The sequence below is a fragment of the Caenorhabditis remanei genome, chromosome III, assembly GCF_010183535.1.
Source record: "Caenorhabditis remanei strain PX506 chromosome III, whole genome shotgun sequence".
Classification (NCBI taxonomy): Eukaryota; Metazoa; Nematoda; class Chromadorea; order Rhabditida; family Rhabditidae; genus Caenorhabditis; species Caenorhabditis remanei.
Window position 1 is genome coordinate 16,699,654 of NC_071330.1, and position 21,971 is coordinate 16,721,624.

General features: G+C 38.7%; 4 protein-coding genes across 4 annotated transcripts; 1 reads left to right on the plus strand and 3 right to left on the minus strand.

Moving 5' to 3' along the window:
* Window positions 1-11,094: 11,094 nt before the first annotated feature.
* On the minus strand, window positions 11,095-12,207 carry GCK72_011699 (uncharacterized protein; the record flags this gene model as incomplete). The annotated part of the gene is made up of 3 exons (XM_003090175.2): window positions 11,095-11,343; window positions 11,934-12,050; window positions 12,181-12,207. The coding sequence occupies 3 exons, from the start codon at window positions 12,205-12,207 to the stop codon at window positions 11,095-11,097; spliced, it is 393 nt and encodes a 130-aa protein (XP_003090223.2).
* A 19-nt stretch (window positions 12,208-12,226) lies between these two features.
* GCK72_011700 (uncharacterized protein) lies at window positions 12,227-12,604 on the minus strand (the record flags this gene model as incomplete). The annotated part of the gene is made up of 2 exons (XM_053728630.1): window positions 12,227-12,316; window positions 12,470-12,604. The coding sequence occupies 2 exons, from the start codon at window positions 12,602-12,604 to the stop codon at window positions 12,227-12,229; spliced, it is 225 nt and encodes a 74-aa protein (XP_053588207.1).
* Window positions 12,605-13,753: 1,149 nt separating this feature from the next.
* Window positions 13,754-17,094, minus strand: GCK72_011701 (uncharacterized protein; the record flags this gene model as incomplete). The annotated part of the gene is made up of 7 exons (XM_003090174.2): window positions 13,754-13,870; window positions 14,503-14,637; window positions 14,785-14,913; window positions 15,445-15,564; window positions 16,194-16,457; window positions 16,506-16,619; window positions 17,032-17,094. The coding sequence occupies 7 exons, from the start codon at window positions 17,092-17,094 to the stop codon at window positions 13,754-13,756; spliced, it is 942 nt and encodes a 313-aa protein (XP_003090222.2).
* Window positions 17,095-17,458: 364 nt separating this feature from the next.
* Window positions 17,459-20,909, plus strand: GCK72_011702 (uncharacterized protein; the record flags this gene model as incomplete). The annotated part of the gene is made up of 6 exons (XM_053728631.1): window positions 17,459-17,562; window positions 17,769-17,892; window positions 18,060-18,185; window positions 18,747-19,025; window positions 19,811-20,052; window positions 20,780-20,909. The coding sequence occupies 6 exons, from the start codon at window positions 17,459-17,461 to the stop codon at window positions 20,907-20,909; spliced, it is 1,005 nt and encodes a 334-aa protein (XP_053588208.1).
* Window positions 20,910-21,971: the final 1,062 nt, after the last annotated feature.

The following is a 21,971-nucleotide window of genomic DNA, read 5'->3' on the forward strand; positions in this document are numbered from 1 at the left end:
GCTCCACTAGACATTGGCGGCAAATTCAAATTATTATTTTTTTCAATTCGACCTTAAGCATTACGTTTTGATACGCAGCTTAATCGACCACTTTTTAAGCCGATTTATGTCCGTTTTCCCGCATTTTTGGCCAGTTTTTCGACCGTCTCGCGTGTTTTCGAGATCAATTCGATTAAAATTTTCGCTGATTTCAGCGGAGCGCGTTTATTTTCAGTACTCACCCCTAGAACCTGTGATCTAGTGTTTCAATCCCTACAGTTCCCTCTGTCAATTTAAGATTTTTGCTCATTTGACAATCGCTCCGTGTGAATTTCTTTTCATTTTCAGCAAAATCTCTTCGATTTTCCGCAAAAGTCGATAATGTTTAAATTTTTCTGCTCTTTTTCATGCAGTTTTCGATATCACAGCTTCGTTGATTTTCCCATTAGAATTTATTGAATACCAGCTACAGCTGACGCGCCCCGGCGTTTTTTCTCGCGCCAGTGCCACTCGAGTTATTTTCTCAATGATAATTTGTATTGTTGGAAATGAAAATAAAATGCAGACTCTGGGACAGATGGACAGACCCTCCACAGGTTTTATATATGAGAATGATTCTCTCGTTTTGAATTCTTATCGCTCATTTTCCGATTTCCGTCATATCTTTCAAAAAATAACCGGAGAAGGTAAACGTACTTTTTTACAAACTCAGTCGTAACCACCGTAAAAATGTAAGGCGCGCCACTATTGTTCAAACCGCTTTTCAGGGTGCACCTCTATTTGAGGGGCGCCTCAAATAAAGGGTAGCTTCTATTACAGTCTTTACGGTATTTCCAAAGCATTTAAGTTATCAAGTTTCAAGTTTCAACTTCTTTCTTGATTTTTTGAGCACAAATTGCTGTAAAAAGTTATTTTCGTTGGTTTTTCTCAATTGTTTCTTGAAAATATTAGTTTTTCACATATTTCAGCCATTTTCAGCATGATTTTGTTTATCAGCATATTTCAGCAATATTCTTTTTGGTTATAAAATTATTCGCCCTCTTTTGTTGTTTTCATCAGGCTTCGTTCAGTTTCACTGGAAGATTCCGCGTTAAGTCTTTGAATTTCTATTGTTTCCTCTCTTCCGTCAGAATCTATTCGCGTGCTCATCCGAAAGTTTCCTTGTTTTCTACAACTTTCTCTGATAAAATCCTTTTTCGATACTCGTCTTTGCGTCGTAGCTCTGCTTTTTAAACTCATATTCACTCCTTCACTCGTTTTTCTTTTCGCCCCTCTCGTTTGTTTTCGAAACGCCTTTCACACTTTATATTTTTCAGAACCGTCGGGACGTTCTACGAAAAGGAAGAAAATCCCAATGGAGAACGAAATCATATCCGTTTTCTCCGGGTTCCTGCACACGATCCGTGCTCCCCACATGGATAGGTAAGGGCCGTTCCGGGTACGTAAGTGATGAAAGTTTCTTCGGAAACTTTTGTCCGGTACCGTCAGTGCGTTGCTCAACACGTTGCAGGAAAGTCAGTGCCGGCTCCGGGTATCTGCCACGTGAAAAGAACTGTCTCCGGGTCAGGAGTCACTTTGCGGACTCCTTGACCATGCCATTTGGAGCATGTTCATACGAAGGAAGAAATCCCAGTTGAGAACGAAATCAGAATCGTTTCTCCGAGGGTCTGCAACGGTCCGTGTCCCACACGGATAGGTAAGGGCCGTTCCGGGTACGTAAGTGATGAAAGTTTTTTCGGAAACTTTTGTCCGGTACCGTCAGTGCGTTGCTCAACACGTTGCAGGAAAGTCAGTGCCGGCTCCGGGTAACTGCTCACGTGGGTATCTGCTCACGTGAAAGGAACTGTCTCCGGGTCAGGAGTCACTTGCGGACTTCTTGACCATGCCGTTTGGAGCATGTTCATACAGGAAGAAATCCCAGTTGAGAACGAAATAATAACCGTTTCTCCGAGGGTCTGCATACGATCCGAATGCTACACGGATAGGTAAGGGCCGTTCCGGGTACGTAAGTGATGAAAGTTTCTTCGGAAACTTTTGTCCGGTACCGTCAGTGCGTTGCTCAACACGTTGCAGGAAAGTCAGTGCCGGCTCCGGGTATCTGCCACGTGAAAGGGACTGTCTCCGGGTCAGGAGTCACTTTGCGGACTCCTGGATTATGCCGTTTGGAGCATGTTCATACAGGAAGAAATCCCAGTTGAGAACGAAATAATAACCGTTTCTCCGAGGGTCTGCATACGATCCGAATGCTACACGGATAGGTAAGGGCCGTTCCGGGTACGTAAGTGATGAAAGTTTCTTCGGAAACTTTTGTCCGGTACCGTCAGTGCGTTGCTCAACACGTTGCAGAAGAAGTCAGTGCCGGCTCCGGGTATCTGCGCAAGTGGTAATTAGGAGCAAAATAAGCTCAAGGATTAAGGATTCGCGATGATTACATCCACGCGGTGATACTAGGTGTAAAGGATCCGGTGAAAAACTTTATGAGCGAATCCTTCAAAATATTTTTTTAACACATTTTGAATTTAATTCGATTAATAAACATTTGTTCTTCTCATTTGTTTCGACACAACATATAACTGAGCTAGCATTTTTTTAACTAAGCCCCACTGCGAAACTTCACAATTATTAGAACATTTCTCAGAATGCATCATTTCTCTTCTTATTTCCACCAATCGCCGGTCTCGCAGAGTCCTCCTTTCCAACCAGTGCACAATAGATTCTCATCACAATTCCGACATGGTTTAAAGACGCATACCGTACCCAAAATACACTTCTGTTTTTTACTGTTTATTAGATTTTTAGAAAAACTCAACATAATTAATACATGAAAAAAGTATAAGAAGTTATTTAAGATTAAATTAGAAATTGTGCATAAAAAGTGGGCGGGGCGTGTTGTCTAAATCGGAGGTATAACTGGGAAGAATCATGGGAACTGAAAATGGCAAAGGGATAAGCAAGAAGCGGGTTTTACATAGTAAAAATTGGGAAATTTTGAGAATACAAAATATTATGCGAATTAATTATTTTTTTTCTTTTTTTTCCTCGCATCCTCCATTTAACTCGGCTCAAATTGTTCCATCAATCCCTCATAGAAAATCTTCTCCGGCAATTTTTTCTCGCCCAACCGCTCCAAAATCTGATTAATTTCAGACGTAAAGCCCTCCAGAACCTGTCCGACAGCCTCTTTCTTCAGAATCTCAATCTCGACGAGTTTCGTCTGGTAACGGAGCTCGGCGAGCTCGGCAGCTGTCTTGGCACGCGATTTTCGAGAGGCAAATGTGTTTTGGGGGACTCCTTCTTCGCCGTTTTTCGAAGAAATCTCGTCGAATTTCGCTTTCGTCTCCTTGTGATCCTGAAAATCGAAAAATTAGAAAAAAAAGTTAAAAAAGGAGTTATTTTCTGTAAAAATCTTGAAAATTTTCGAAAAAATTAGTGATTCCTCATCAAAAACGCGCCGGAGGCGCCCCAGCGTCTGTCGTGTGTCTGTTAGTTTGTCCGGATGTCCTGATGTCCAAATTCCCGAAAAAACGCGTCTTGGGTGCCCCAGCCGGAGAAATTTTGTGATTTTATTCGATTTTTCTGAATTTCTCACAGATTTTTCGGGTTTTTTACCTTTTCCAACGCGTGTAGTTCAAATCCATTATTATCGAGAATTTCCTCGCAGACGTATTCCTTTTGATCTCTCAATTGCTCGGCGAATTGTTCAGTTGAGCCGAATTGTGAATTGTTTTGATACGATGGATAGATCACGTCGTTATAGACGGCGAGGAGACCATTCTCCTGGATTTCGTTCTGGTTTTCCATAATATTAGCGTTATTTTGGAGGTGGGGCAGATTCGCCTGCAATTCCTTTTTTCCATTGTTCTTACGGGCGACGCAGTTCTTCGCGTTCTCCTTGTTTTGCGCCTTCTTTCGTGCTTCTTTTTCAGCTTTTGACTGAAACAAAAAATTTTTGGTTAAAAAAATTCTGAAATTTTTTTTTGCTGAAAATTTCTAAATTTCAGATTTTCCCCATTTTCATTGTCATATTCAGATTCAGCTCGTCGAGACGCTTGGAATGAGTATAATCATGACTTGGTCTGAAGCAAGTTGGGTCCCACCACGAAAACCGCCAGGGGTACTGTAGTTTTCGTGGCGGGACCCAACTTGCTTCGAATCCACCCATGATTATACTCATTCGAAGCGTCTCAACGAGCTGAATTTGAATATGACACTGAAAATGGGAAAAAATGAATTTTGAGCGGAAAAATTCCAAAAAACTCAAAAACTTTTGAATTTTAGTTTATTTTTGACCGTTAACCTACCAATTTCCCCATTTCCGCCTTAGTCATGCGGTTTCTGAACGGCTTTTCCTCCTTCAATCCAACTTTTCCAATGAAATGCTTTCCGAGCAATTTCCCGCCACAACTGCTAGTGGTGGACGTCTTGCGAGACCGAATACGCGGTGAGTAGTTCGTATTGTTGTCATTGACAAAATACGCGTCGATGGATAGAGATGGCGACGGGGACGGCAAGAAATTGGCGGGTTCTGCAAAAAATTTGATGATTTTTGGTCAAAAATAACCTAAAAATAGTAAATTTTTAAAAAAAATTCTCTTAAAAATCAATATTTTCCCATTTTTATTGTCATATTCAGATTCAGCTCGTCGAGACGCTTCGAATGAGTATAATCATGCCGAGATTCAAAGCAAGTTGGGTCTCGCCACGAAAACTACAGTACCCCAGGCGGTTTTCGTGGTGAGACCCAACTTGCTTCGAATCTGGGCATGATTATACTCATTCGAAGCGTCTCGACGAGCTAAATCTGAATATGACAATGAAAATGCGGAAAAATCTGAAATTTTAAAAAATTCAAGCAAAAAATTTTTTTTTCTAATTTTCACCACAAATGCTCGCTTACTCTGCTCATTATCCAAATAAAACGCTTTCTGGTCCTCCAAATAGACCGGTTGCATATATTGTTGCTCCTGCTCGAATTCCGCTCGATAAATGAGAGTCGGCGTCTGCTCCGCCTGTTGGTACGCGTAGTAATCCGCTTTTTGTTCTGAAAATTCGAAAAAAATTCTTTTTAAAAAACGCGGAGAAGGCGCGCCAGGTAGTGAAAATCTTCAATATTCGAAGCAATCGCGCTCTATTAGACTGTATTAGCGCCAATTCGAAATTTTGAGAAAACGCGTCAACGGCGCGCCAGCCTTACCGAGTCCAAGCTCTTCGAATTGCTGATTCATTCCCATTTCTCGATTTTGACCGTATCTGGCGGCGTACGGTGGTGGGTTACTGTCGACATTATCGAGATCTGAAAATTGGATTTTTGAAAAAAAAACTGGAGTGTGCGGTGGAGCGCATCTGCATTTTTTGGCTGAAAATTGGTTTTTAGGACTAAAATAGGTTTTTCGAGGTAAAAAATAGGGTTTTAGGTGGAAAAATTGAATGAAAAATCGTATTTTCACACTGAAATTTCAAATTCCGGGTCGAAAACTGCGAAAATTGGGTGAGAGTGCAGTGGAGCGCACCTGAGCTATCTAGAACTGAAAAACGCGATTTCTGGGGTGAAAAAAACTGTGAAAAACTCGATTTTTGGTTTAAAAACTGTCAAAAATCAAGTTTTCCGATGGAAAAATCGAAAAAATCAAAGTTTTTCAACAAAAAATCAAGTTTTTTATCAAAAAAACTCACTTTTTCTGCACTTTTTCACTATCCGTCTCCTCTTTTGCCGATGATATTTCTTATTGATATAAAAAAAGTGGCAGATAACTGTTTGAGAAGTTTGAGACATATTTTGGGTCTCGAAGCGACGCGTGGTAGATCAAATCGAATAAATTTTGGGTTATATACGTTCCAACTCATTTTCAGCCCGCCTATTCCTTATTGTTACTGTATTTTGTAATTTAAGATGAGCAAGGCAATTATGACTAATACTTTTGATCTACGTGTTTATTGCTAAGCCTTAGTCAGCCCCTGTCTGCTACGAACCAGTCAGAGTCTTCTCCTCTTCACATTCGAAGCCGAAATTCTCGTCAGTAACACGTCCTCCATTCAACTCGGTAAGTGTCATATCGTTTGGATATACGATCATAGGCTGAAAATAAATTTTTTGACTTTTTTGAAAAATTTTTTTTTTTTTGAAATTTTATTTTTTTGCTGAAATTTTTTAAATTTCAGATTTTTCGCATTTTCATTGTCATATTCAAATTCAGCTCTTCGAGACGCTTCGAATGAGTATAATCATGAGTGGATTCGAAGCAAGTTGGGTCCCGCCACGAAAACTACGGCATGCGCCTTTAAATGGGGGTACTGTAGTTTTCGTGGCGGGACCCAATTTGCTTCGAATCTAGGCGTGCTTATACTTTCCTGAAAGCTCTCGGCGAGCTGAATTTGAATATCACATTTAAAATTAGGAATAATTATTCAAAAAAAAATTAGAAACATTTTTTGAAAAAAAAGGTCCAACATTTTTTCCCATTTTATTGTTCTTATCGTGTTCAGCTCGTCGAGAGCTTTCAAAAAAGTATAATCACGCTCAGATTCTAAGCAAGTTGGGTCCCACCACGAAAACTACAGTACCCCAGGTGGATTACTGTAGCTTTTTGAGTTTTCGCGTCGAGACCCAACTTGTCTCAAACCTAGGCATGATTATACTTTTCTGAAAGCTCTCGACGAGCTGAATCTGTTGGTGACAATAAAAGCGATTTTCTACCTTTTCCGGATTGAAATCCATCAAAAACTCGTCTTGTTGGTTATTATGGAGAACAGGAGCATCCAAATCATGGTTATCCACTTCAGCCACCGATCCCTCGCACTCGATGATTCCGGGAACCTCGTTGAATACAGTTTTATTGCATGTATCCATGATGTCGGCTGGGATTTCCATTTCCTGGATCAAAAAAAAAAACTTTTTTTTTAATTTTTCAAAAAATTTATTATTACCATTATCTCAGGTGGCACACCCAAGTCCATTTCTTCAATATTATCGTTTTGATTGTTCATGATTGGTGTTGATGGGCGGTCTGGAATTACGGTAGATGGGGTTACGGTAGGCGAGGTTACGGTAGAAACGGAACAGAGAAAGTCCGCAAATTGTCGTGAAATCTGATGCATACTAGATTTCACGACAAAATGCACTGAAATTCAAAATTTTCATTTTTTCGAAAAAATCCGTGATTCTGCGTCAGATGAGGTGACAGATGCTACAGTAATCGATACAGTAATCACTGAGTACTCCGCAACTTTGCGTATGCTTCAGATCTTACGACAGAATGACAACTACAGTAGTGGGAAACAGATGAACCATATTATACGGAAAAAATGCAGAAAAAAATTTTCAAAATACTTTTAAATTGAAATGTTTTAAATTTTTCGCAATTTTATTGCAATATTTTCTCATTTTTCTTGCCATATTCAGATTCAGCTCGTCGAAACGCTTCGAATGAGTATAATCATGCCAAGATTTGAAGTAATTTGGGTCCCGCCACGATAACGACCTGGGGGTACTGTAGTTTTCGTGGCGGGACCCAATTTTTTCAAATCCCGGCATGATTATACTCATTCGAAGCGTCTTAACAAGCTGAATTTGAATATGACAATGAAAATGTGGAAAAATCTGAAATTTTAAAATTTCCAACCAAAAAAAAAGTTGCAATTTTTTCGATTAATCAATTATCGATTTTTCTTCCTCACTGGGCAATTAAATCTTCCTAATTCTTCCTAAATCAAGTCAAATCCACACACAGTAAAATCCTCCGTGTTGCTCATTCTTAAATTGATCGGCCGGGGCGCCGGGCGCCCAGCGCCACGGCGCCGATCAAGTGAGTGTGGCCGCCGAGAGGAGAGGAAGTGGAGAGATAAGAGAAATGTGAGAGAAGGCGAGAGAGTGTGTGGAACGGAGAGGGTGATGAGAGAAAGAGAGAGAATGGAGTGATAGATAGCATTGTTTACTACATTCTCCACTTTTCCTCAGTCGGCCCGCAGTGTTGCAGGACGCGTCGATCTGAGGAAATGGAAAAAGAATGTGTAGTTTGGTGTCAAAGCTACAGTAATCCTGCCTATAGGATAGTGACTTTAGCTATAATCGATTTGGCGTTGAGCTAGTGCGCTCTATTGATAATCGCGGATTACTGTAAATGTTACTGACATCCGGATCATCCGACAGACAAGTAGCTTTTTTACATTAATCCGCGTTTATCGGTAGAGCGCAAAAATCAGCTACAAGCTACAGTAATCCAGCCTTGAATACTGTGACACCGATAGCGATAGGGTAGGTTGGAAAAATTAGAATTTTGACCATAGCTTCCGCCTACGCGTGACTAAATGCGCTTTACTGATAATCTTATACATTTTCAGTGATTTTTGTGTTGAAAAAAACCGCAGAAAATGCAACAGATTATCAGTGGAGCGCATTTGCCACTAAAAACACCATTTGGAACTGAAAGACCCGAAAAGGATGACTTATGACTGATTTTAGAACAAAAAACTGAGTGAAAATCAAAATTTTGTGCTAAAAATCGAAAATTTTGCAGTTTTTCCACTCTTCTTGAGCAAATATAATGCGATGAATCATTCGTTTTGGTCGGCTCGCTCGTCAACAACTGTTATCATCGCACTATGTACACACTATGGAAAAACGGACGAAAAATAATTTTTCGAAAAAAAAATTACATGACTGGGAAGCTGACATCGTGAGGATTCTGAATCTGTTTTCAGATTCTGGCTAGCGTCAAAACGGGCCGAGATACAAGCCGTTCAGATAGATAACCTTGTATTTCAGTCAATTTTAATGCTAGTCAAAATCTGAAAACAGATTCAGAATCCTCACGACGTCAGCTTCCCAGTCATATGAATTTCTAAATTTCCAGATTGAAAACTCGTTAAAAAATTCAAGGTTTTTGAGAAAACAAACAGGTGGTACAGTACCCAAACCACTTTTTCTTCTTTTTTCGCTCTCTCTCTCCCAAAATAAACTTTTCGGCGGAAAACGAGTGTCTCGTGATTAGGGCTGTTAGTTGCGGCAATCACCGGCAAGCAGGCGCCGCTTATTTTCACGTTAATTGCCTAAAAAGCAATTTCATTTCCGAAACTTGCTTCCATCGCCGGTTTCATTTCCAAACCGGCGTCAAACGCCGTTTTCATTTCTGAACCGGCGTTATTCGCCGGTTTTCATTTCAAAAAACGGCGTCAAACGCCTGTTTTTTTTCGTAGAAAATATACTGGAAATGAATAAAAATGCTGAAAAACCGGCGTCATTCGCCGGTTTTTATTTGAAAGCGGCGGCAATCGCCGGTTTCATTTCCGGCGTGTGTGACAATCGCCGGTTTCATTTCCGGTGTTTGCCGCAATCGCCGGTTTCATTTCCGGTGTTTGCCGCAATCGCCGGTTTTATTTTCGGCGTGTGCGACAATCGCCGGAAATGAAACCGGCGTTGCCGCCCGAAAACGCCTGTTTTAACAGCCCTACTCGTGATACTCTCTAGTTTTATCAATGAAAATGAAGTGGGGAAAATTTCGGGCGAAAAATCAAAACCCATCACGTCATGCACACGATAATTCAATCGTAACCTATGCAAACGCGCTTTGTTGAGACTACATTTTGGTAATATTATTTGACGCCTAAATTGCAATTTTTTGATATTTTTTGTTTTTTCAAAAAAATGGCCTTTCTCGATTATATTTCTCCTTAAAACTATTTCTTGACAAAGTTTTTCAGTTTAAACAAAAAAATTTAGGTAAGCGATTTTTCTCAAAAGAGCGCGTTTGCATAGGTTCACTTTGAATTAACGTGCATGCAGAAAAAAATTTCGAAAAAAAAATTTTTTTTTAAGGAAATTTTTTTTTGAAATAGTTCAAAACATATGTCTGTCTGTATATCCAGATGTCCAGATGTCCCTTTTGAGTACAAAAAACGCGTCAAAGGTACACCAGCCTGGCTTCAAACTCTGAAACTCCCGAGCTCTCGGAAAACGCGTCAAAGGTGCGCCAGCGATTTTTAATTTCTAGGGATTTCTGGTGTTAATCGGTGTGTCCAGGTGTCCGGATGTCCACACAGAATCTTTAAGATGCAAAAAACGCGTCAAAGGTGCGCCAGCTGGCTATAACCTCGAAGTTTTTGGAAAACGCGTCAAAGGCGCGCCAGATTTTTCTTTTCGGACAATTTTTGAGCATCTGGCGTACCGTTGACGCGATTTTTCTAACAAATATTATTTCGTTTTTGTTTTGTTTTAAAATTTGATTTTTCAGTGAAAATTGTGAGTTTTTTCGCCGGATTTTTTCAATATTTGGAGTCAGAAACGCGTCAAAGGCGCGCCAGACACCTTTTTTTTCTTTTTTGAAGAAAAAAACTCACTATACAAACGCTTATCGCACATGTTGATGTCGTTGTGAGTACCTAAAATCAGTTTTTTCTTTTAATTTTGGAAAAAAAACAATTTTTTTTAGAAAAAATGAAACCGAGAAGATTCTGAAGGTCTCTAAAGCGACGCGTCGTAGTGTAGACACTTTGGCGCCAAAATGCGGAGCCCCGTCCCCCAAAAAGATAGCCGAGAGACACTATTGAAAAGTTTTGAAAAGTTGCAAAGAAAAAGGAAAATTCAGAGGGGAGAAATTGATTTTTTTCAGGGGAAATGCAAAAATGAGACTTTTTGAGGGGAACAACGGGGGATAACGTAGAAAAATGAAAAAAATATGGATTTTTAAACAGCAAAAATCGGGGAAAAATCAAGAAAAATATAGAATTTTCAGCGATTTCCGATGAAAATTCGAGGAAATGATGAGAAAAATCACAAAAAAAACAATTTTCGAGTGAAAAAATGGGGTGAAAATGACAGATTTCAGCGATTTTACACAAAAAAAAATATGTGAAAACCATGAAAAATACGCAAAATTACACAAAAAAATAGGAAAAAATGCCCTTTTTGAGTGAAAAATCGGTCAAAAATGAGATTTTTGAGGTGAATTTCTGGGGAAATCAAAGGTATTACATTTTAAGCAATTTCAGATGAAAATAGGGGGAAAATGGGGAATTTCAATGAGAAATTGTGCAAATTTTCCCATAAAAGAGGGAAAAAACACTTTTTGGAAGAAAAACTGGAAAAATCGGGAAAATTATGAGAAAAATCGTCAAAGAAAATTAATGAGAATCCTTCCGAATTGCTCCGATCGCTTCGCATTCGAACCATTCCTTGAACATGAACACTCTCTTGTCCATTGCCACACCGGAAAGGTGCTCCATTGACTCCCACAAGGCGGCGTTACCGTATTTTCGGATACACTCATCATAGTACCCATAGAGTCGAGTGGTCTGTCGGGAGTCTTGGTTACGGATGAGCATGATCCGTTCGGGGAAGAGGCATTTCAGGCCGATGAGGAGGAGGAAGGTCTGAAAAAATGTAAGGAATTTTACAGAATTTTGAGCAGAAGTTTTTTGAGCTCAAAATCAAAAAATACCTTCAAAAATCGGCTAGAATCACCCCATTTCAACATTTTCGGCCTATTTTGAGGTTTTTTCGAAGAGAAAATGGAGGATTAGATAGCAAAAAAGAGCAATTTTAGGCTTAAAAACCAGTTTTCCATCAAACATCTGCTAAAATCACCCCATTTCACAGAAAAACGACATTTTCAGCCTTTTTCCAGCTTTGGGGCTTATCGAAGAGAAATTGGATGATGTTGAGCATTATTAGCGGAACAATAAGCAAAATATGAGGAATTTGAGCAGAAAAACCTATTTTCGTACCGAAAATTGCCTAAAATCACCATATTTCACCAAAAAGCAACATTTTCAGCCAATTTTCCGTCTTGTAGGGGTTTACATCGAAAAATGGAGCATTTATTCAGCTTCAAATGCGATTATTGACTGAATTTTAATGATTTCCGTCCTAAAAATCATTATAGTGCTCATTTTTAGCCTATTTTTCCAGCTTTTATGCGGATTTTTGGCGCTTTTGATGCATTTTTCATAGAATTCCGCACCTCAATGTTTCCATTCATGTTGTCTCCCAAGAACTCATACTTCGTGTCGGGTGGCGAGTCGGCTGATTTCATAATCTCGTGAGCTTCCTTCAATTCCGGGTGTTGGATTCCACAAATCTAGAAAAAACAGAAAGTTTTTGAGAAAATTGATCGATACTTTCGTGAAATATCGAGAAAGTTTCGAGATATATTTCCCGATGAATTTCTCGAAATGGGGCAGTATCGGGAAAGTCATGTAGATACTTACACAAGTTAAGGAAACAGTGGATTCCATTGCACATTGCTCGTTTTCCTCATTCATAAAAGTAGCCATGGCTGTTTTGCACAGCGATTCGCCATCCTGCTCCAAGATCCTTTCTCTTCTCATCAATCGACTCATTAATCTGAAAATTTGGGGTTTTTAAGACGAAATTGTGATTTCTTAGCGATTTTTTATAGATTTTCAGCTCAAAAATCAAATTTTCTGTCAAAAACCGTACTCTTCGATGGGTTTCAATTCATCAGCATGTTGAGGTTTTTCGAGGAGGTTTTCCAACCACACGGGTCAAATTCATCGATATCGCAGGTGGTGATGGAGCTGGTCTCGAAATCTTCATATCGAAATCTTCTCGATCTACCTCCGGTTTGATCTCCTTGTTGACTGTTGGTTGGCTTTTGTGTTTTCTCTCCATGTGTATCTCCTTTTTACACTTTTTGCCGGCTTTTTTGTTCAGAAACGCGTCAAAGGCGCGCCAGACACCTTTTTTCTCTTTTTTTGAAGAAAAAACTCACTATACAAACAATTATCGCACATGTTGTCAGTTGGTGAGTAGGGCCTAAAATCGATTTTTTCATATTTTTTTGAACAAAAACTTTTTTTTTCGAAAAAATGAAGCCGAGAAGATTCTGAAGGTCTCTAAAGCGACGTGCCGTAGTGTAGACACTTTGGCGCCAAAATGCGGAGCCCCCGTCCCCAAAAAGATAGCCGAGAGACACTATTGAAAAGTATTGAAAAATGACAAAAAAAGGGAAATTCAGGGAGGAAAAATGGATTTTTTCAGGGAAAATGCATTAAAATGAATAAAAATGACACTTTTTGATGAGAAAACCGAGGGCAAACAATAGAAAAATGAATAAAATAGGAATTTTTAAGCGGAAAATATGAAAAATCGATTAAAATCTTGGGAAAATCAAAGAAAATTGACAAAAAAACAGCAAAAATCGGGAAAAATCGTGGAAAAATTAAATTTAAAAAATGAAGTTGTCAGCGATTTTAGATGAAAATTCGGGGGAAAAAATGAGGAATTTTGATGAGAAATGAAGAGAAACCTCATGAAATATATGCAAATTACACAAAAAGTGGAAAAAAATGCAATTTTTTGAATGAAAAATGGGAAAAAATAGAAAAAAATCAAGTGAAAAAAGACAAATTTCAGCGATTACACAAAAAATGCATTAAAAATGACACTTTTGAGGAGGAAAACTACAGAAAAAATGATTAAAATATCGTTTTAAAGAGAAAAAAAGTGAATTTTTGAGTGAAAAACATGAAAAATCGATCAAAATTAAATATGTGAAAAACAAAAAATTTCAGAAAATGAGAAATTCCAGAAGAAAATTGGGGAAAAAATGACGAATTCGCGAATTTCAATAAAAAATTATGAGAAAAACCATGAAATATATGCAAAATTACACAAAAAAGTGGAAAAATCGCACTTTTTGAGTGAAAAATCGGTCAAAATTGAGATTTTTAAGGTGAATTCCAGGGAAAAACCGTGTAAAAACCGGAAAAATATGCAAATTTTACACAAAAATCATTGAAAAATCGATAAAAATCGCATTTATTGTTTCATTTTCTTGACCGACGGCTCATCACTCTCCACATCTTCTTTCTCTTTTCCATGAAGTACTAAATATTTCGCTTCATTGACAGTTTCCACGAAATTTGACTCGTTCAGCTGGAAAAAATGGGATTATTAATGAGAAAACTAAATTATGACGCGCCAACGACACGCCAGACGGATCAAAATTTGAATTTTTAACTAAAAAAGTGTTTTTGGCTTCAAAAGCTCAATTTTCATCGCAAATCAAATTTTCACTTGAAAACGCGCCAACGGCACGCCAGACGGTAACCTGTTCAGCTATGAAAAATAGGATTTATAAGAGAAAAATTGACTGTCTTGATTCAAAAATCGCGCCAACCACACGCCAGACGGTCCAAAATTTGAAATTTGAAAAAGTGGTTTTGGCTTCAAAAGCTCAATTTTTATCTCAAAATACGAAATTTTCACTTGGAAAAAGCGCCAATGTCACGCCAGCCTGTTCAGCTGAAAATAGTGCATTTTGAGTGAAAAATATTGGAAAAATCGAGTTTTCGACCGAAAAATTTCGTTTTTCAAGTAGAAAATCGAGTTTTTCAGCCTTAAAACAGCGCCAAACGTTACGCCAGACTCTATTCTGACTTATTCGGCTGAAAAAATGTGAATTTTGAGTATAAAAAAATGAGAAAAATCAAGATTTTTTGGTTTAAAATCGAGTTTCGGACCGAAAACTTCTATTTTTCGCGGCAACGTCACGCCAGTCTCCGTACCTCCGTCTCGAATATCTTAAAAACGGCGTCAATCGCCATATGACTCGACCATTCGTGAATTTTCGTTCCGGCGTAGAGATCGGTGACTCGACCGGCTTGATACTCGTGAACTTTGTATTCTGGAGAGCCGTATTTCTGGAAAAATCGAATTTTTAAGCATTTTTGGCCGAAAAATGGCTAATTTTGGTCAAAAATAGTCATTTTTGGTCAGAAAAATGCGATTTTCAACAATTTTTGTTCAAAAAATGGTCATTTTCCCTTCTTAAACCACTAAATCCGTACCCCGCGAGCCAAAAAATTGAACACATATAGAGGTGTCTTGCGTTCTTCACAGCTTTTCGGGAATCTGAACCACGGTGAGTCGGTGAGACAAATCTTCTGAATTCGGTCGTCCGATCCGTTTCGTTTTAGCTGAAAATGGGGGAAAAATGAGTGAAAACGCGTCAAAGGCGCGCCAGAATACCATTAGAGCGCATTTTCTACATTACGAAATATAAAAATTTGGGCATAGCTTCCGCATCAAAGTGGCAAGTGCGCTCTACTGATAACCCGGTTAAATTGTAAAATAACAGAATTTAATACCAGAATATCATTAGAGCGCGCTTTCCACAAAATGATACGATTTTCAGTTTTTTTCGACATAAAACTATCGGAAAATGTCAATTTTTCAGTGTCCTAAGCTCTGAAACGCGTAAAAGGTGCGCCAGACACTCGTAAAGCGAAAAATGCGTCAATGGCGCCCCAGCCGAACAAACGTTGTCGGTGTGTCTATCTGTTTGTCTATATATCCGGATGTTATTTCCATTTTTTGAAAACGCGTTGAAGGTGCGCCAGACACTACGTTTTCTGCCAATTCCCTCATTTTCCCTCTATTTTCTTCGGATTTTTTTGATTTTTTCGCTCCAAAACACGCCAACGACACGCCAGCCTGCCGCTACTCACCGCCGCCGACAAATCGTACCCTCCACGACTGTGAGCGACGACATAGACAGATTTCAGCTTGGCTCCGCCCACACACATCTTGAATACCATCTCGGCGTGCTCTTCGGGTGTTCGAGAGAACTGAAAATGGGAAATTTTGAGGTTTTGGGCTGAAAATTCGATAAAATTTGAAAAAATCAGTGTGAAATACGTTTTTCAGCGAAATATATGAGTTTTGGTGCTATTTTTTCAAGTTTTTTGAGTAAGAAATGACTGAAAATCGAGTTTTTGCCATTTCTGAGTGGAAATTAGTGATTTTTGAGGATTTTTTGATAATCCGGAGCTCGAAAATGCGATTTTTCAGCTTTTTTCAGTCTAAAATCACTGAAAAATCATTTTTAAACTCATTATCAGTTGAAAATCTCAGAAAGTGATTTCCAGCGATTTTTTTTCTGTATTTTGACACTTTTGGGTAAAATTAGTGATTTTTGGGCATTTTCAGACGTTTCTAACCTCGAAAATGCTATTTTCAGCGTTTTTCAGACTAGAAACTCCAAAAAACGTAATTTTTTGAGATTTTTGTCTTAAAATCGCAAATATTACTGTTTCAGGGTAAAATCTGCAATTTTTGAGCATTTTTGAGCCTTTCCAGACGATTTTAATTTTAAAAAAAATCGATTTTTCAGCTTATTTCAGTCTAAAAACTCCAGAAAAGCAGTTTTTTCGTGTTTTTTTTTCTGATTTTTTCCAGAATTTTCCAACTTTTGCACCTTAAACTCCTGCTGATCGGTTCCATTCGCATTCGTATTCATCACCACCACCGCCCACCCCAGTTTCAGTGCTCTTTCGACGTATGGAATCTGTGTTCCACACTCCAAATTCTCATTAATAATGAGGCGCCGCGCCCATTGACCGGCACGAACCACCCCGCTTCCGTGCATTAGAATAAGCATAGTTTCAGCGGTTTTCAAGTTTTTTGAGGCGAAATAAAAGCTGAAATCCTCATCGTCACCCTCGATTCCCGCTGGTTTCAGCTGAAAAATTATTTTTTTTTGGCCGAAAATATTTTTTTCTAAAAATACCACTTTTCTCTCTAGACCGCAGCGTGTTTCCAGAAGGTTAAAGATCTCTTCATCGACAGCTTCACCCAGGGTCTCGTACGCTTCTTGGGTAGTGAATTTGAATTTTTCATTGTCCTTAAAGCCAATTTTTCATGATTTTTTTGTATTTTCACGATATTTAGCAGACTTGCAACGGGCCGGGCCGGGCCGGGCCGGAATGAAAATTTCCAGGGCCCGGCCCGGCCCGGTCGGCCCGGAAGTTCAGTACTGAAAAAAATTCAAATTTTTTTTTCGAAAATTTCCCGATTTTTTTTGAAAAATATTTCTTAAAAACAATTTTTTGTAGGTTTCGAAGGTTTTTGAAAAATATACTTGAGGAAAAATATGAAAAATTTTCAGAAAATAAATTTTTGGACAAAAAATTGTAGTGAAAAAAGTTCAAAAATTCAAATCCGGGCCGACCGGGCCGGGCCGGGCCAAAACCGGGCCGGGCCGGGCCGGGCCGGCCCGGAATCTTGCAAGTCTGATATTTAGAGTGCTTTTTTACCTCTTTAGTTCTCAAAACACCTTGATCATCGAAAAAGTAGCCGAGATCCGCTAAATTTGACATTTTCAGTGATTTTCTGAAAAAAATTCGCTGAAAAATATTTAAAAAATTTCATAAAAACGGTCGCGGCCGAGGGTGTTCCTCTTCCATGTTGCAAGCGCGCCCTATCTCGACGCGCAGAAAACCTGGCAGTGTGCCAAGATTACAATATGACTCATTTCGATAAGCTGGAATTGATGGATTAAATGATTTTTCTGCGATTTTTTTTGCTTATATTAAAATTAGGCTGTATTTGAAATTATTAAACTAAAAATTTCACATAAAATCTGTCGAAAATATCGATTTGCATGGCTATTGATTTTTTATAATCGTTTTTAGTTTTTTCTGGACGGTTTCCCATCAAATTTTTGCGATTTTTCAGTATTTCATGGCTCTGGCAGTCGCCGAAACGACGCAAAATGAGACATTCGCCCGATCGGACTCCCCGACGTCAGGACCATCGGATCAGTTGAGTACACATGACTTGGATCGGTAAGTTCTTTGAAATTTAGTGTTTTTGGGGTGAAAAAAGCTGAAAAAGACGAAAAAAAACGTTGAAAACCACCCCGAAAACCTCAAAAATCGATATTTTTCACCTAAAATATTGATTTTCATATTTTCATCGAAAAATCCCAAATTTTAGCTCAAAATGCTCCAAATTTTCTCAATTTTTCGAATAAATTGTTCATATTTTACAGCCACATTGAAAAACTGATGAGATGCGAGCTCATCGCCGAACAAGACGTCAAAACGTTGTGCGCCAAAGCCCGAGAGATATTAGCAGAGGAGGGAAACGTGCAAGTCATCGATTCACCTGTAACGGTGGGTTTTTCGCTGGTTTTCAGCTGAAATTAGCTGAAAAATCGCAATTTTCGTGTCGGAAAACCTATTTTTGCCCAAAAAATTGGTTTTTTTTGTGATTTTTTCGACTAAAAACTCAGTTTTTTCACTTAAAATCGGAATTTTTGGCTGAAAATCGATATTTTCAGATTTGCGGCGACATCCACGGCCAATTCTACGACTTAATGGAACTGTTTAAAGTGGGCGGTCCGGTGCCGAACACCAACTATCTGTTCCTCGGAGATTTCGTCGATCGGGGATTTTATTCGGTTGAGGTGCGGAATTCAATGAAAAATAGTTGAAATTTAGAGTTCTGGAGTGAAAAATCAGTGAAAAATTAAGGTTTTTTTTCAAAAAATGGAAAAATTGCTGATTTTCGGTGAAAATTTGACACAAAAACTAGAAAAATCTCTTTCTGGCGCACATTTGACGCGGTTTATCGTTTTACGAGTGTCTGGCGCGCCTTAGACGCGTTTCAGAGAGTTTGAGACATCCGGATAGAGAGACACTGACAAATTGACATTTTCCGATAGTTTTATGTCGAAAATACACTGAAAATCGTATCATTTTGTGGAAAGTGCGCTCTAATGATAATCCGGTATAACAATCTGTTATTTTACGATCTCAGACATTGAAAATATCAGAAATTTAACTGGATTATCTGTAGAGCGCACTTGCCACTTTGATGCGGAAGCTATGCCCAAATTTTCATATTTCGGAATGTAGAAAGTGCGCTCTAATGATATTTCTGTTGTTTTAGACCCGTTTTCACTCATTTTTCACCGTTTTTTCCATCAAAAATCCCTCAAAATCCCCATTTTTTCGTTTTTTTCCAGACATTTCTCCTGCTACTCGCTCTGAAAGCCCGTTACCCGGATCGGATGATGCTAATCCGTGGAAATCATGAATCCCGTCAGATTACTCAAGTCTATGGATTCTATGATGAATGCCTTCGGAAGTACGGTAACGCCTCCGTCTGGAAGCACTGCACTGAAGTTTTCGACTATTTGGCGCTGGCCGCCGTCATTGATGGAAAGGTTTTCTGTGTGCACGGAGGATTGTCGCCGTCGATCAGTACGATGGATCAGATTCGGGTTATTGATAGGAAGCAGGAGGTAAATGAGCGAAAATTCGAGGAAAATTGCTCAAAATCGTGGAAAAAAGACGATTTTTGTGCTGAAAATCGTGAAAAACTATACTTTTTCAGCTGAAAATGATGAAAAACGAAGAATTTTAGCTGTAGAAGCCATTTCAGTGATTTAGCCTCAATTTTGTGTCGGAGCTGAAAAACTGAGCTGAAATTCTGGCTCGATATGGTGAAATGGAGTTTGAACCATTTTTAGCACTTTTTTCAGCGAAAATCCAGCAAAAATCGATTAAAATCCTGGAAAAATGACGATTTTTGTGTAAAAACCGCGAAAAACTACACTGGAAGCTCGTTTTTAGCTCAAAAATTTTAGTTTTTAACTGAAAATAGACTGAAAAGAGTTTTGGCCATTTTAAGGACTTTTTAGGCGAAAAACCCAACAAAATCGCTCAAAAAAACCGACAAAAATTGTGGAAAATGAGTCCAAATAACAAAAACTCAATTTCCAGCCATTTCTGACTCAAAAATCATGAAAATAATAAAAAAAATCAGCCTTTCGGCATGAAAACAAGGTGAAAGTCGTGTTTTTACCATAAAAATTTTTACCAAAACTCATATTTTTCGGTGAAAAACGTGTTTCTAGGCATTAGTTTTGTTCAAAAATCCGATTTTTATTGCCAAAAGCCTATATTTTTCGAGCTGAAAGTCAGTTTTCAGGCCAAAAATCTCGATTTTTGTCATTTTTTATGTCAAGAGAGCCGATTTTTTGCAATTTTTCAAGTCAAAATCACTCAATTCCTCGTCTATTTCCAGGTGCCACACGACGGCCCAATGTGTGATCTACTGTGGTCTGATCCAGAAGAAGGGAATGTCGGTTGGGGATTGAGTCCACGTGGAGCCGGATATCTATTCGGGGCAGACGCTTCTAAGACATTCTGCGAAACGAATGGAGTTGATCTGATTTGTCGAGCACATCAATTGGTTATGGAGGGATATAAATGGCATTTTAATGAGAAAGTACTCACCGTTTGGTCGGCGCCCAATTATTGTTATCGGTAAGAGTGAGAGAGATGAAAATGATTGAAATTGAGTAGAAATGACTGAAAATTCGACGATTTTGAGCTGAAAATCAAAGAAATCGATATGATATTATCCCAGAGACCCAGAGATCATTGGAAATAAGGAACAGACTGAAAATAGTCGATTTTAGGCAACAAAGGTTGGATTTTGGCTGAAAAATCGCAAAATATTGTCCAAAATCGTATGAAAATGGCTGAAAATGACAGAAAAGTATCGATTTTCAGTTAAAATCTGTTGAAATCGGTCTGAAATCGTCCAAAAAGCATACATTTTTCGTTGAGGCCCAGAGATCTTTAGGGAGCAGGAATAGACTGAAAATAGTCGATTTTAGGCAGCGAATTTCGGATTTTGAGCGAAACATAGTTCATATTTGCCGAAAATAGGCTGAAAATGGTCAAAATTTTGCGAGTTTTAGCTGAAAATCATCAAAAACTTGGCTGAAATCGATCAGAACCGTGTCCAGTGATAAATGACTGAAAATTTTTGATTTCGAGTTTAAAAATGCGAAATTTCCCGCAATTTCAGCCGGAATCTCTAAAAAATTCGGTCAAAACTCTAACTTTTGAGCTAAAAATGACTGAAAATTTGTGAAAATTCGCGAATTTTAACCCGAAAAAAGCAATTTTAAAGCTGAAAATCTATGAAAAATTAGGATTTTCAGTAAATTCCACCCAAAAATCGAAAAAAAAATGTTATTTTCAGATGCGGAAACGTGGCGGCGATTCTGGAGCTCGACGAGAATCTCAACAAGGAATTCACCATTTTCGAGGCGGCACCACAGGAGAGTCGTGGCGCCCCGGCCAAGAAGCCACATGCCGACTATTTCCTTTGATTGAGAGAGCATTTATATCATTTTATTTCTCTTTTTGTCTGAAAAAAAATTTCCAAAAAATTTTTTTTGTTTTCCCCATTTCCATCCAGCTTTTTCAGAATCTCCATCGATTTAAAAAATCTTTTTTTTTTCTATTTCCAACCTGAAATATCCTCATTATATACGTTTTCCCCTGGCCTTGATTCGAAATTTTCCCTTTTTCCCCCAACGAAAATCGTGTTTAATAAATAATTTAAAATTCCTGTCACTGCCATGGCTGAATTTGAGTTCAGCGTTTTGAGAGCTTTCAAAAAAGTGTAATCATGCCTAGGCAGGGTGTCCCGGCACGAAAAGTACAGTAATCTGGAGTTGGGTTACTGTACATTTCGTGGTGGGACGCAAATCAAACAATTTTTACTTTTTAGTATGATATTCAGATTCAGCTCGTCGAGACGCTTCGAATGAGTATAATCATGCCCTGGTTTGAAGCAAGTTAGGTCTCGACGCGAAAACTACAGTAGTCTGGAGACTGGGATACTGTAGTTTTCGCGGCGGGACACAATTTCAACCAAACCTGGGCATGTTTATACCAGACTTGCAAGATTCCGGGCCGGCCCGATCGGCCCGGTCGGCCCGGATTTGAATTTTTGAACTTTTTTCACTACAATTTTTTATCCAAAAATTTATTTTCTGAAAATGTTTCATATTTTTCCTCAAGTATATTTTTCAAAAACCTTCGAAACCTACAAAAAATTGTTTTTAAGAAATATTTTTCAAAAAAAATCGGGAAATTTTCGAAAAAAAAATTTGAATTTTTTTCAGTACTGAACTTCCGGGGCGGGCCCTGGAAATTTTCATTCCGGCCCGGCCCGGCCCGGCCCGGCCCGGCCCGTTGCAAGTCTGGTTTATACTTTTCTAGAAGCTCTCGGCGAGCTGAATCTTTTGGTGACAATGATTTCCGCATAAAATGAAATCCCTGCAATTTTTTCTACCTTTTCCGGATCTAAAAGAATCCATTAAATGTATTGTATTGTAGTATCGGGTACAGGGAAAAAGAGGGGAATAAATAAATAAAAGGGTCCA